General features: G+C 39.5%; 1 protein-coding gene across 3 annotated transcripts in view; it reads right to left on the minus strand.

Moving 5' to 3' along the window:
* Positions 1–1,611: 1,611 nt before the first annotated feature.
* The window catches only part of LOC126277915 (coiled-coil domain-containing protein 134-like), a 38,108-nt gene continuing 24,411 nt past the window's right edge, over positions 1,612–15,308 (minus strand). For all 3 annotated transcript variants that reach the window (XM_049977483.1, XM_049977485.1, XM_049977484.1), the window contains 3 exons: positions 14,805–14,892; positions 1,991–2,169; positions 1,612–1,903 (listed from right to left, as the gene is read on the minus strand). In XM_049977483.1, the coding sequence (XP_049833440.1) occupies positions 1,736–1,903; positions 1,991–2,169; positions 14,805–14,892 (435 nt within the window). In that variant the 3' untranslated portion in view covers positions 1,612–1,735. The remainder of the gene's footprint in view (positions 1,904–1,990; positions 2,170–14,804; positions 14,893–15,308) is intronic.

Consider the following 15,308-nt stretch of genomic DNA (forward strand, 5'->3'; position numbering starts at 1 on the left):
TGAACCCGCCACTCCCCTTGGGGAGATGGTGGCCCAACCGCGCCCGGTACCCGCGAAGATGTCTCGACAGCAGGGACAGTGGGTGAAGCATGTAACACCTGGGGTGTACCTTGCGACGCACCAGACTCCCCACTGTCGCTACACTCCGAGGCAGCAGCCTGAAGACGGCTGACTGTGGCCATCAACACGCTCAGCTATTCGCGAAGAGTGGCCAGCTCCTCCTGCGTCCGTTCACAGCAGTCACACATCCTATCCATCCTAAGGAATCAATTTACTGAAGAGACTTGATCAACTTTTAACTAGACTGCTAATTCACTAAAGGCGGCTGATTATTGACTAAACTGTGATTGCTAGCCACTTCTTGTAGAAAACAATGAAAATAGCACTACCTTTCTCTGGACTGTATCGAAAACAAACACTAGCACTACTAGCACTATGGCTGACTAAAGGGACTCTCTCTGACTGTATTCAAAACAAACACGAAATCTATGGAACACTATTAATAGCACTCGACAATTAAAGCTTCCTAAAAGCAAAAACATACGGAAGAAGAAGTGTCAAGTAAGAAAAATACAGTTAATACTTAAATTAAGGTAGCTCGCTACACAGCAAACTTGAAGCAGACGGCGGTTAGGACGACACTGACTACTGGCACTATGGCTGACTGAAGGGACTCTCTCCGACTGTATTCAAAACAAACATGAAATCTATGGAACACTATAATAGCACTTGACAATTAAAGCTTCCTAAAAGCAAAAACACATGGAAGAAGAAGTGACAAGTAAGAAAAATACTGTTAATACTTAAATTAAGGTAGCTCGCTGCACAGCAGACGTGAAGCAGACGGCGGTTAGGACGACACTGACTACTGGCACTATGGCTGACTAAAAGGTATGAGCTGAACAGGTCACAATAATGTCTATTGCAGAAGCAAAGCAATGTATTTTGACAATAGTAGTGATCCCATGACAAACAGAAACTGATTGCTGTAGCAGATTTCATACTCCTGGTCCAGTGTACTACCACAGGATGTCAGGTGTAGCCAGAGGAGGTAAAACATATTCCCAAAAGCTTTGGAATAACCCTAAAGTTGGTACATATGCTTCCCAGGACCAAAAATGACAGATTAATTTTGTAGATAGTATACTTCCTACACCCCTTCCAAAAGCTACACTGGTGGTAACCACACTTCCCAATAACCATCAAAACACTGTTGTTTGCTGGGATATACACTTCCCACAGTCTGAAAGCTATATTTCACAACAAACAGAAGCTACAGCTGGTGCAGGGGACTGCCACTGGATGTCAGGAGCGTACAGAAGTATTCCTTAAATACTGTAAAGAAATACCTTCAAAAGGGTTAATAAAAAGAATGCTGAGCATCAAGAAATATTTAAGTTGGTTTGGAGGGGGAGATTTTAGAGGGAAGCACCAAGGCTTGACTACTACAGTAAGCAGGTTAAAGTGGATGTGGACTACTGTATTAATGCAGAAATAGAGAGACTTTTACAGGATACACTAGCATTGAGAGCTGTATCAAGCCAGTCTTCAGTCTGAAGACAAAAAAAATGTCATGTTATATCATGCCTTATCAGTGAGGTAAAATAACTATTCACATATCAGTAATTTTATTTCTCTTCTTCTATATCTCCAAAGAGATTTACAATGAAAATTCTTCAAGTTTTATTACATGGTCCACCTTAAAAGTTACCCTTATGCAGTGTAGAAGGCACTATCACAATTCACCTGTTAAACGTGGGCCTCTCTTTATTTCTTTCTTTTTCTTCTTCTTCTTAGCTGGAACCTGTGAAACATATTCTTCTGCGTTTGATGAACGAATTTCCCTCCTGTAAGGGTTAATGTAATCAGGATGGCGCTCAGTTATATTAAGTTCCATACTGACCTGAAGCAAACAATTATTTCTAAGCAACCAGTTCAATTACACATTGGCAAAATTGAATGTTAGAATGGTAAAAAAATTATTTCTTACAAGATCAATAAGCTTTCTGGTACTATTGTCTAACAGTTGTGACTGATTTGCAAAATTCAAGCTCCATTCAAACATAACACGCCATTCATTATTGGAGTCAAGAATCTTCGTAGAAATTTCTGGAAGATGAAGTAAAATATCTCCAAACAGTGCTGTATTTTCCAGGATATTGGCCAGAGCTGTTGACAGTTCATAATGGAATGAAAGCATAATTTTAACTTACACAAAATTGAGCAGAATTTTGATAACATTGTTAATTAGGACGTTGATAAAACGCCGAATTTTTACAGTGTATGCAGATTGCCTTATCCGACATTTTTTCCAGACACAGCGGACAGTGTATCAGGTGGCTGCAACCTGACAATTTACATGGTATGTATACATTTGCATCAAATGGAACACTAGATCTCTATTAATTAAAAAACATGTAGTCAGAACAGAGATACCAAGACTTACCAAGCGGGAAAGCGCCGGCAGACAGGCACAATGAACAAAACACACAAACACACACACAGAATTACTAGCTTTCGCAACCGATGGTTGCTTCTTCAGGAAGGAGAGGGAAAGACGAAAGGAAATGGGTTTTAAGGGAGAGGGTAAGGAGTCAAGGAGTCATTCCAATCCCGGGAGCGACAAGACTTCCCTTAGGGGGAAAAAAAAGAACAGGTGTACACACACACACACACACACACACACACACACACACACACACACACACACACATCCATCCGCACATACACAGACACAAGCAGACATACTTAAAGGCAAGGCAAAAGCTTTGTGTGTGTGTGTGTGTGTGTGTGTGTGTGTGTGTGTGTGAGAGAGTGTACACCTGTCTTTTTTTTTCCCCCTAAGGGAAGTCTTGTCGCTCCCGGGATTGGAATGACTCCTTGACTCCTTACCCTCTCCCTTAAAACCCACTTCCTTTCGTCTTTCCCTCTCCTTCCTGAAGAAGCAACCATCGGTTGCGAAAGCTAGTAATTCTGTGTGTGTGTTTGTGTGTTTTGTTCATTGTGCCTGTCTGCCGGCGCTTTCCCACTTGGTAAGTCTTGGAATCTCTGTTTTTAATATATTTTTCCCATGTGGAAGTTTATTTCTATTTTATTTAAAACATGTAGTCAGTTAGATATTATTTATTAAAATCCACTACGGATAATTGCATAAGGAGGTGAAAGTATCAACACTGGTTTGATAATGTATCTAGTTTCTTAAATAACTGTTTATTAGAGACTTTTACTCTTATTACATGTTTTTTGATATCGAATAATAATGTTGGTGCACCCTATAACATTTCTTCTTAGTTATAAAAATGCAATGGACAGTATTTCACTGTCAAAATCAGCAGCAAGGACAGTGCAAATTTACTGCACTTAGGTGTTTAAGAATAATACCCAATTTATTCTTACTTGTGAACATATTCAAAACCCTTATTGTGTGTCAGTAATGATTTCTTCTAATTGAAGACAATGAGTTCCTTATACAAACTCATGGACATTCCCAGAATGACTATCTCATTACGCTAATCCCTTCATTAACGTACACAAATGTTTAGCTGGTAGCACTTCTAGAGAATGGTTTGGCACAGAAGTTTCCAGTGTCTACTAGACAGAAGATGCAGCAAGTTTTCTGGCAGTGAATGGACTATTGTTACCTTCCATAAGGATTTTAAGAAGTATCTCAACAGATATGCAACCACTATTCAATATCTTAGAGTAAATCGACACAGAAAATGAATAATGATGATGCACTCTCATGTGCTATTTAACTTACTTCTGGGTTAAATAATGCAAGGATGGGGAGAAAGAAGGCGCAACAGCCATAAAGCTTGGCCACAAGAAGGGAAATGTGAATACAAGCCGCTTAGCTTTTGTTGATGATTTAGTAATCTTAGATGAAAGAGAAGGCAAGCGAAGATGATACTACAAGAGCTACATAACAAACAAAGAGATAAATGTGATGGCACACTGGAAAACTGCATATGGTATAATGAAGAAAGTTGGACAACTCAAATTTTTGTTATTTATTTATTTATTTTGTGTTCCAGTGATCCTTGTTGTGAATGTATAACATATTATGGAACGTGTCTGTTTTACAAGTTTGTTGTGGTTGCATTCTATGTTGTTATGTAAACAGTATGCTACTAATTAGTTTCACATTAAAGTATCTAAAACTTAGGTTCTATTCCAGAAAAACAGAGAGTGATAAAAATTAAACTTTGAAACCACTGTAGAAATAGCACTACTGGTCAGAATGACGTCAAACCGCAACGGAATATTATCGGAGAAGGGGGGAAACGTATGGCAGAAGACAAATAAATAGTTACAAAAGGTAGCAATAGATGGTGCTGTAAGCATCATAATTTAATAGCAGTAGGCTACATATGACAAATGAATCATACAGCAATGCCTATGGTGTACGTTTGATGTTAAACAAACTGTACAGCTGTGTGCATAGGTGTACAGGATTGGTACTGTTAGTTACATAAGCCCACCCACCATCGCAAGATCATATCACATCAGATGGGAAAAATCAGTTTTTAATTGTTCTGAGGCCAAAAGCTGCATAAAAAGCATCACTCAGATTGGTTTTTAATTGTCCTGAGACCAAAAACCATATAATAAGCATCAATCAACATAAAATTGGATTATTAATTTCCACTCAGATTGGTTTTTAATTGTCCTGAGACCAAAAACCACATAATAAGCATCAATCAACATAAAATTGGATTATTAATTTCCATGTGACAGGCGCAAAACATGTTCAATATGCTGTCCATCGTTTTCTGCAACAAGTTGAAACCAAGAAACAGCGTGTACCACAACTGATCAAAGTGTTTTTAGGTTCACATTCAGAATGTGTTGCGCAGTGCGTGCCTTCAATGCAGCTAAGTTTGCAATCGGAGCACTGAACACAATATCTTTCAGATAGCCCCACAGCCATAAGTCACACAGATTACGATCAGGTGATCGGGATGGCTAGGCTGTAGGGAAATAGTGGTTGATAATTCTAGCATTTCCAAAATGGCGCTTCAGCAGGTGCTTACCTGAATTTGAAATGTGCGGATGTGTGCCATCTTGCATAAAAATGATCCATGCTGTTGGAGAGATGGACTGACGTGGTTGCACAAAAGATACTCATAATGCTTACCAGTGACAGTACAGGTAACACCACCTGTCTCTTCAAAAAAATATGGCCCTATCATAAATGATACCGTAAACCCACACCACACAGTGACCTATTCAGGATGAAGTGGTGATTTGCATTTGGATTTTCCATTGGCCATATTCGACAATTCTGTGTAGTGACATAGCCTGTCAGATGGAAGTGGGTTTCACCTGTCCCCAAAATCTTCCATGGCCAGTCATTATCCACTTTCATGTGAGCAAGAAATTCTAAAGCAGAGGTCTCTCTTGCTGGAAGGTGAACAGGAAGCAACTTGGCACATGGTTAATTTTGAATGGATAGCAAAGAAGGATGTTTCGTAGGATTTTACGCACCGTTCTCACGGGTATGTTCAATGTTCGGGCAACTGCCAGTACACTACACGTTTGCACACCACCACTCATCTCCTCCTACATTGCAAGTCGCCACTGCTTCCACTGACGTCGAATCAGTTCATTTCCTCCCTCTACCGGGATGCACACCAAATGAACCCGTCTTTTCGAATTTCTGAATCATTTTCTCCAGACTCACCACAGCCATCGGTCCAACGACTTTTTTCACAGCCTTCAGTGTCCAGAACTACTGCAGAGCAATGTGTGCACAGTCACCATTCTTGTAATACAGCATTTCAAGCAGAGCACAATCCTGCATTGAGACAATAATGGTGAACATCACAGATGCGAAAGGAGGAAAAGCCTTGCACCCAGGGCGTTTATACCAGCTTCAGAGGGTTGTGAGCATGACAGGTGTTTTTATTTACTATTCTGACACATCCAGCGCCATCTGTTGATCAATTTTCACACTATTTTCTTTTCTTCTACCATATGTTTTCCCTCTTCTCCGATAATATTCCATTGCAATTAGACATCATTCTGACCAGTGGTGTTATTTCTACAGTGTTCAATTATAATCATCCAGTACATCACATAAAATAAATATTACAGAAAGATAATATTTACAGAAAAATAAACATTTGTATAATAATAAACACACATGAACACAAATAAAGATCTGCAGATGCAGCTGAGTGCTATGATATACTAAACATTATGGCTAAGGAACTATGGCTAAGGAACTCTTCCATAATGTAAAATTACCCTTGGGAATAGAACTGCCTTAAGAATTTTTTTTAAGAGCTCATTATACACTAAATGCTTACTTTGTGAAGAGAGTGCACTACAAATTTTACAGCCACTGACCCCTTTCTGTACTCAGTTTTGTATCCTCACAGTGGGCATCATCTTTTATTCTAGTATCATCACTATGTGATATGCAATATTAGGTTTAAAAAGGAGCTTTCCCCCCCCCCCCCCCCCCCCCCCCCCCCCTTATGAAACACGTAAGTAAGAACACAGATAGTGAGGTGGATGTGAGGATTTCAAGTTCCTCAAAAGATTTCTGCAGGTGGCTGTAGGGTGGACTTCACTCATATTTTTAGAGTTCTTTTCTGTGCATTTAGCACTTCTGTAGTTAGTGGCAAATTTCCCCAAACTATGATTCCATGTGCGATAATGGCATAAAAATAACCATAATAATCTGATTTGATGGTTTCCATGTTTCTATAAGAGCAAAAAAAAGTGTAATGAACAAGTTGCAACACACAGTCTTTTCCAAAGAGCCAGGATGTGGTCTGACAATTTTAATTTGCTACCTATATGTAAGCCAAGGTATTTTGAAGTATCTGCCCTAGTTATCTGCCCATGACTTAGTTTTTCTCCTGTTTCTACATCTTTAGAGGTTGTATGACATGGATTTAGTTTAATGGATAGATAAAAATCTACTCATCACGCAACAGCAGGGGAACACAGAGTGGCAGGGGAGCACACACACAAAACGGTTTAACTTTTACAAGCTTTCAGAGCCAGTGGCTCCTTCTTGTGGAAGATGAGTTGAAGGGGAAGGAAGAAGTGTGAAGGAAAAGGGCTGGAGAGCTTTAGGGTAAGGGGTACAGTTCAGAAAAGTCACCCAGAACCCTGGGTTAGGGGACACTTACTAGACGTGATGAGAATGAAAGACTTTTTACGGTATGAGAAAGAAAGACTGATGGTTAGAGACTGCACCAGACAAGATTTGAAAACCTGAGAGCTTAGAGTTGGAAGACAGGGTAATATGCAAGACAGATGTTACTACTAAAACATTGTGCACGAGTTAGTAAGAGTGAAAAGCTAAGTGCATTGTCTGTGACAGAGGTGGGAGAGAGAATGGTGAAAAATAGACAGCTCAGAAAATGAAATATATAGAAAACTAAAATGGAATGAATAAATGAGTGGTTACTGTGAAGAAATGCTGAGGCAGAAGGAATTAACATTGGCTAGCAGAAAATTCATGAATTGATTTACAGAGCCTTGCAATCCTGTTTGTTGTGTTACTATTAAAAAAAGTATTAAATCACTATATCAGCAACTGTTGTTGAGTCACTAACTAGATGATTCTCACTTTTGTATAGATATTTACTCTACAAACTGCACTTTTCCCCACTTACTTCTTTATGAAATTCCAGACAGTTTTTATTTTATTGCTTGAGTTATCAATTTCTACATTCAAGAACATGTCCTTTGCTGCCTGTATGGTCTCATTAAGAATTCTATTTTACAGTTTATAATTTCTAATATTACTGGGATTATTTGATTTCTTGGCTGCCACATAAAAATTGCTTCTCGTTCTGCAAGAAATTTTGTTGCCCTTTGTAGTACAACATCCATATCCTGATTTAAAAAATGTTTTCTCTCACAAACCTTTTATGAAATGTTTCCTCAAATAGACATTTAAACTTACACATAAATATATTACATCAATACCAGTACATACATGAGGCCAGCCAACAAGCTGCTTCTGATGATTAAAGTGGTGTGTCTGTCTATGTCTGTTTATCCTCATGTTTCTCCAAATGAAATTTACTTTTCTATGTATATTTACTTGGTTTATGGTGAGAAACTGTCCCTCATGATCAAGAAGACCATTTATAATATTTTAATATTATTTATAATATTTTTGACAATTAAATTATTATATGTAACCATATCAGTAATTCTGTTATTTACTAAAGCACTAGAACTCAAACAATGGAAAATCCTGGATGGAATAATGACAATATTATGGGAAGTACAGACTGCTATTCACCATTGGGGTGCAGACAGGCAGAACAAAAAGACAGCAATACACTTGAGCTTCCGGCCAAAAGGCATCCTTTTAAAGTAGAATTTGGATAAGCAATAAATATGTCTGTAAATTTAAATGGAAGTGAAGTTGCCATACTGTAAAGAACATAAAAAGCTGTACAATGTCACTGTGTAATCAAAACATATAGTCTTGTATGTAATTATACAACATGCATCAATTGAAATACATCAAATGGCTGAATAAATAAACATGTGTTCCCAAAAGCACAACACAGACACACACAACCTTTGTCTTTGTCCACTGAGGCTGGGCTGTGTATAGCAACTGCAGTAGTTGGTATACGCAGTCCAGCATCAGCAGAGACAGTGGTCATCTGTGTGTGAGTTGAGTTTGTCCAAATGTATGTGTTTGTTTGTTTTCTACTATGGGTGAAGACCTTGTGGCTGCTAGCTCAAATATATAGCTGTCTTTTTGTTGTGCCTGTCTGCAACTCAGCATGTGCTCTATATAGTATGTAGCAATCTATTCTTTCCATAATATTATCATCAAAGCACTGGAACTGGCTTTTACCCTAGTTGGAAACTGTGCCACCGATACTAGATTGTAAGCGCACATCAGGTGTTCAGGACCCATTCTGCTTCTATTTTTTGTTACACATCACAGTCACCCATTACAAAGAATGAATTAGTTTTTCTAGACAGGTGGGAGAAAGTGATTCAGTGTGTCTCAGAGAAACATTCAGATTTCCAGCAGGTGCCCTGTAAATTGACAGCACAATAACTGTTGCACTCTCTGCTGTTATTTCGATGCCACACATCTGTTCAGCACAGTATTTGCTTAAATCTAGAGATATATATACATTATTTTGAACAAATATTGTGACTCCACCTTTTCCCATAATAGATTGATAATGATGAACAGCTAAACAATAGTTTTCAACAACATGTGATTTCCATTTGTAGTATGATATTCAGAGAAACATAGTGCATCAGGTTCACTTCCATATTCAGTAATACTACAAAAAGGGTAGACTGCTATTCACCATAAAGATAAATGCTGAGTTGCTACAAAATGACTGTTACACAAACACTCACACATGCATACACACATATGAGGTGGAATTCACAATTTTCAGGACTGGTGCTACCATTTGGAAAGTAGGAGTAGTAGATCTTTGCACTGCTAGGTGGAGAGAGCTGCATATCTGATGAGTCAGTGTGAAGAGTGGCATTCAGCTGGGAGGACATGTTGTGTAGCCACAGCGATTTCCGTAATACTCTGTATTTGGTGTGTGGTGATTTTACGATAGCTCCGCGAACAGAACAGTGTATGTTTATAAAATTCTGTGTGTATCTCAGGAAAAGTGCTATGGAGACCCTTGCTATGATTCAACAAGTGTTTGGGAGACAGAGCATGAGCTGTACGCATGTGTTTGGGAGGCATGCTCGGTTCAGGGCCGGCCGTACAGATGTCGAAGATGATGCTCACACTGGAAGGCTTGTTAGCTGCACAATGCCAGACATTTTTGCCAAACTCCAACAACTGGTTCGTGCGGATAGACGTCGAACCATTCAAGACCTTGTGGATGAAGTGGGTATTGGTTATGGGACATGTCAACGAATGTTGACTGATGAATTGGGCATGCATTGTGTCGCTACAAAATTTGTGCCAAGGATCTTGACTGCCGATCAGAAGGAACAGCATGTACAAGTGTGCATGGACCTTCGTCAGACAGCATCTGATGATCCAACCTTCTTGTCACAGGTTATCACCGGCAACAAGAGCTGAATTTACGGTTATGACCCAGAGACAAAGCAACAATCGTCCCAGTGGAAGAGCCCGGGCTCTCCAAGACCCAAAAAAGTGAAACAGGTGAAGAGCAAAGTGAAGAGTATGATCATCTTTTTCTTTGATACCCAGGGAATTCATCCCAACCAAACAGTGAATTCCGTGTACTACTGTGACGTTTTGCGACGGCTCCGTGAAAACGTGCAGCGACGACGGCCTGAACTTCGGCGTCAAGGGAACTGGCTGCTGCATCACAACAGCACGCACTGTCACACGTCCTTGCTCATCACGCACCGTACTCTCCAGATTTGGCATCTTGTGACTTCGCACTGTTCCCAAAACTGAAACTCCAGTTGAAAGGCCGTTGGTTCGAAACATTAGACAGAATTCAAGAAGCATCACTGGCGGTGATAAACACCCTCAAAGAACAGGACTTCCAGAATATGTTTGTTGACCAGTGGCAGAAGCGATGGGACCTGTGTACGTGCGGATGGGAACTACTTTGAGGGTAATGGTGACCATTAGTCCAAAGGTAAGGTTTTCAACAGATGGCAGCACCAGTCCCAAAAATTTTGGATAGCACCTCATACATACAAAGCAAGCACATCTCATGGATACATGACCCCTATCTCTGGCCACTTGGGCTAGAATGCTTTTGTAGATATGAATGAAAGTAGCAATCCGGAGTGGGGCAGGGAAGGGGGAGAGACAGCAGGGCACAGGTTTGGGGAGAGGATGTGGGATAGACATGAGCACTGTCTGGAAGAGCATGTAGGGCCTAGAATGTGGCACAACAGGGCTACCAGGCGCACCATCGGCAGGCTGTGGGGTAGTAGGCATGGAGTGGAAAAGGAGAGGAGCAGAGAAGAGGACTGGTGGAGTGTGCTGGGTACATGAATTTGGAGGAGGTTTGGGATACAGGGTGCTAAAACTGTTAGGTGGAAGGTGTGGGAACAGTAGGTTACTATAGGTTGAGGAAAAATAGTTTCAGGAGTAGAGAAAATGTTTTAAGTGAAACTTCCAATTGTGCAGTTAAGAAAAGCTGGTGGTGGAGGGCAGGATCCAAATAGCCTGGGTTGTGAAGCAACCACTGAAATCAAGCATGTCATGTTCAGCTAAATGTTGTGCAACTGGATGATCTATTCTGCTGTTCACTGCAGTTTGGCAGTGGCCATTCATCCTGGTGGACAGCTGGTTTGTAGCCATATCAATATGGAAAGCTGTGCAATGATCACAAGAGAGATGTTATAAGACATGGCTGCTTTCACAGATGTCCCAGCCTCCGATGGGGCAGAACAAGTCAGTGACAGGGCTGGAATATGATGTGCTGTGTGGGTGGATTGGGGAGGTCTTACACCTGGGTCTTCCACAGGGACATCGTCCCTGTGGCTAGGGGGTTGTGATTGGGTGTGGCATATTTAGGAATGGACTAGGATGTTGTAGAGATTGGACAGGTAACAGAATACCAGTTTAAAAGGGGTTGGAAAGATCTTGGATATGATGGTCCTCATTTCTTTGTGTGTGTGTGTGTGTGTGTGTGTGTGTGTGTGTGTGTGTGTGTGTGTGTGTGCTACTACACATTAAGAAGAAAATTATTTTAAGGAAAGTGAGGTGGCTCTTCACTACAAAACAAGAAACTGTTGGTGAAAACTAAGAACTATTCAACACAAGGCAAGTAGTTGCAAGAAAAGTTTAACATATACAGGGACGTACCTCTTCAATTGCCTTTCACACAAAATCAGCCAAATGAAGAACTTAAATGCCTTTGTGCATACAGCCAGAGAAAAATGCACTTTATTAAATGATTTTTTTCTGATTAGTGGAAGTTAAACCCAAAGAAATATGCATTCAAAAGGAAGAAAGTAGAAGCAACCATCATTCAATTTGGATAAGCAATAAATATGTCTGTAAATTTAAATGGAAGTGAAGTTGCCATACTGTAAAGAACATAAAAAGCTGTACAATGTCACTGTGTAATCAAAACATATAGTCTTGTATGTAATTATACAACATGCATCAATTGAAATACATCAAATGGCTGAATAAATAAATTAATAAATGATGTTGATTGTACTACAGTTTGAACAGACTGCCAATGATACCCTAAGAATTCACCACACCTTTTGTTTGCAGAACATTCCAAGCAAACACTAGAATATCACAGATATAATTATCACTTGATGCCTATATGGCATACTATAGTCAAAGCGTGACTGATGCAATTTCCTCCCAGCAGCACACAGGTAAATATTTCTGTTGCAGTTTTAGCTTGACATGTTGACTGCTCAGTGTACAAGGAACCACATGCAAAAGAATCACTGTATGTAGTCCACTGTCCAACAATGAATAAAGAAAAGTATTGTACATAGTACTGCTCCCTGCCAGGTTAATTTGAGAGGTATCTTGACAGTTCATCAACAGCCAAAAGCTAAAATGTATAGCAGTTTTTCACTTGCCAACATCCCCTCTACACAGTGAATGGCAGTATATCATTTTCATAATACTGTTGTCATTCATCTTGGACTTTCAAAGATTAGGATCAGTGTTTTCATTTTAAATGTGCCATCAGTGGTACTGGAATTTCACCTCCTGAAGTTAAATGATGGCCAGACACTTTTTTTTGCTTCCCAGTCCTTTACCTGCAAACCTCTAACACCATTCCAATAAAGCTAGGGAGCCTGGTAAGTACAGTTATTGTGTATGTTCTCCCTGCTTTTGAAATCATGATGTTCACAAAGGTTAACTCAGAGTTATACAAGTTACTCAGTACAATTAGTGGAATTCTGTATGAATTTAGCTGTAAAAACTAAGGAATATGGATTATTTTGTTGAAAGCTTTTGTCTGTGTAAATAAAAACCCATTACTGAGGGGGAAAATACACCCTACGATATCAAGGCTGTACCCACTATTTGGCTAAATTTTTATGAGTAAACAAGAGTACTTTTAAAAAATATGCATATAACACTAAATATTGTTAATATAAAATAAATACAGCATTCTCAGGGGGTTCAACCTACAACCAATAAAGAAATAATGTTTGTCAGGTGTAATAATTAACAGCAATGAAGCTTTAATGAACATTTTGTGAGATCTGTCTGTCGGCATTTTTTTTTTTTTTTTTGGGGTTTTTGGTTATTTGTCTTCCTGAAGTATGATAGCATGAGTGGCTGACAGTGTTGAAGATCTATTCTTGATTACTGATAGGCTTGAATCAAGCTGCAGATGGAGGTTTTAGACACTCACATGTGATCAAGGAAATGTGACTGTAATGTGAAAACTCAAGACTATGAGCAAAATGCACACAAATTATTGGATTAGAATACTTTCAGAAAACAGAACGCAGATACGACAAAGTGGGTTATAAAAAATATGAAGTGATTTATCAAGGTGTCTTATCCCACTGTAGAGTTACATAAAAATGTAGGTAGACAGAACACTCGATTTATCAAACACATTCATGTGCGCGACATTTCACAAGATTAATAACATCAAGGTGCCACTAAACATTTAAATGGAGTTTTATAGTTTCACTTTTATTCATGATTTCGCAAAGCAACTTCACACGAAATGCCATTTATGCCAACAGCTGTAGGACGATACTCTCTCTCTCTCTCTCTCTCTCTCACACACACACACACACACACACACACAAACACACACACACACACACACTCATGAGAAGTTTAAGATGCAAGTTCTCGGCTCAATGAATAAAAAAGTAATGGTGTGGTATATGGACAACACCACCTTTATTGCATGGAGTCATAATGAGAAAGGATTTGGTGACTTCCTCATACATATGAGCAGCCTCAATTCTACTATCCAATTTGCAGTGAAGCTGGAAAATGACAAACAACTACAAGCTGCACTAGCCACTGGCAATGGTACCGATATTGCTCAAAAAGTACATCTGCTAAAACTTTTGTATCACCATCTCATTAGCAAAAGGGGCATGGCCAATATTTTTGTGATGGTTGTAAGGCAAACACATGGGCCACAGCACTTCAAACAAGAGATGAAACGCTTGGGGATGTTCTGAGGAGCAATGGTTACCCAAATAATGATATTAGAATGCCATAAGTAGCCTGGGTGATCTGACATAATTAGTTGTATATTACACAAGCAAAATATAAGACAGTAAACACAGCAACATAGGACAGGTGGGACCCACATTGTCAAGAAAAACCTGAGAAAAAACATGCTGAAGGATCCACCAAAAACAGGAGCACTGAATGAAAATGGAACTACAAGCTGAAACACAAGGAGGAATTAGCCACAGATGGGCATATACTGAGTGGCCACAGTTATGTAGTAAAACCCAACAACATGCAAGTCTTGCTGTGCGGAGTATCTATAATGCCTGTTTAATCAGAGAAGCCACTGAAGTGCACAAGCATGGGGAAAACTCTCAAAATAACTGGACCCTGGGATCCCCTTTCACAGTGAACTCCTGTTGCACTTAGAAGACTGTAAACCACATTAGCAATATGCAGGAAAAGCTGAAGAATAGATAGTGCACTGACTGGGTGTCTGAATCCTTTCAAGAAGAACAAAATGCAGCACATCAAGAAATGGCCATGAAAGCCTTCACGATTTTAGCTTTTACTCTAAGCAAAACTTAAAATTCAAAAGCAATAACTGTTAATTACATCTTAAAATGGTTCCCATTTGATTATTAGTCTAACAGATGCAGCTCCTTGTAGTTTCAATACATATAAATAAAATTTGCATATTATCACAAACCATTAAGCAGTTCCTCATTCCTGGGAAAACTGCTAAGTCCAGGGACATAACCAGAACTTTCCAGTGTGACACGGCTGTTCTGAATTACCTGCAAAAGTAAAAACACTGATGAGTAAACAGTAATAAAATGTCAGAGAATACTTTCAAAATAGATCAACTAATATTTTCACCCTCATATCTCCAATAAGTATACAGTGGTGACATATCACCCTCCTACCACCACCTATACCAGCCCTGTAACTGGCAAAACATATAAGGTCGAAGGGAAAGCCACCTGTCAAATGACACATCATATACCAGCTGTTATGTAAACACTGTTCAGCCTTTTACAACAGCATGATTACCACCAAATTATCAGTTGGGACAAATGGACATAGGCAGAGGGAGTATACTGGCAACACACAATATACTGTTGCAGAACCTCCTGTACAACATGACAATCACGACCCTGGTGTCTGTTTCACCAAATGTGCCATCTGGATTCTTCCCCAGACACCAGTTTCT

This window comes from Schistocerca gregaria, chromosome 6 (genome assembly GCF_023897955.1).
Source record: "Schistocerca gregaria isolate iqSchGreg1 chromosome 6, iqSchGreg1.2, whole genome shotgun sequence".
Lineage (NCBI taxonomy): Eukaryota > Metazoa > Arthropoda > Insecta > Orthoptera > Acrididae > Schistocerca > Schistocerca gregaria.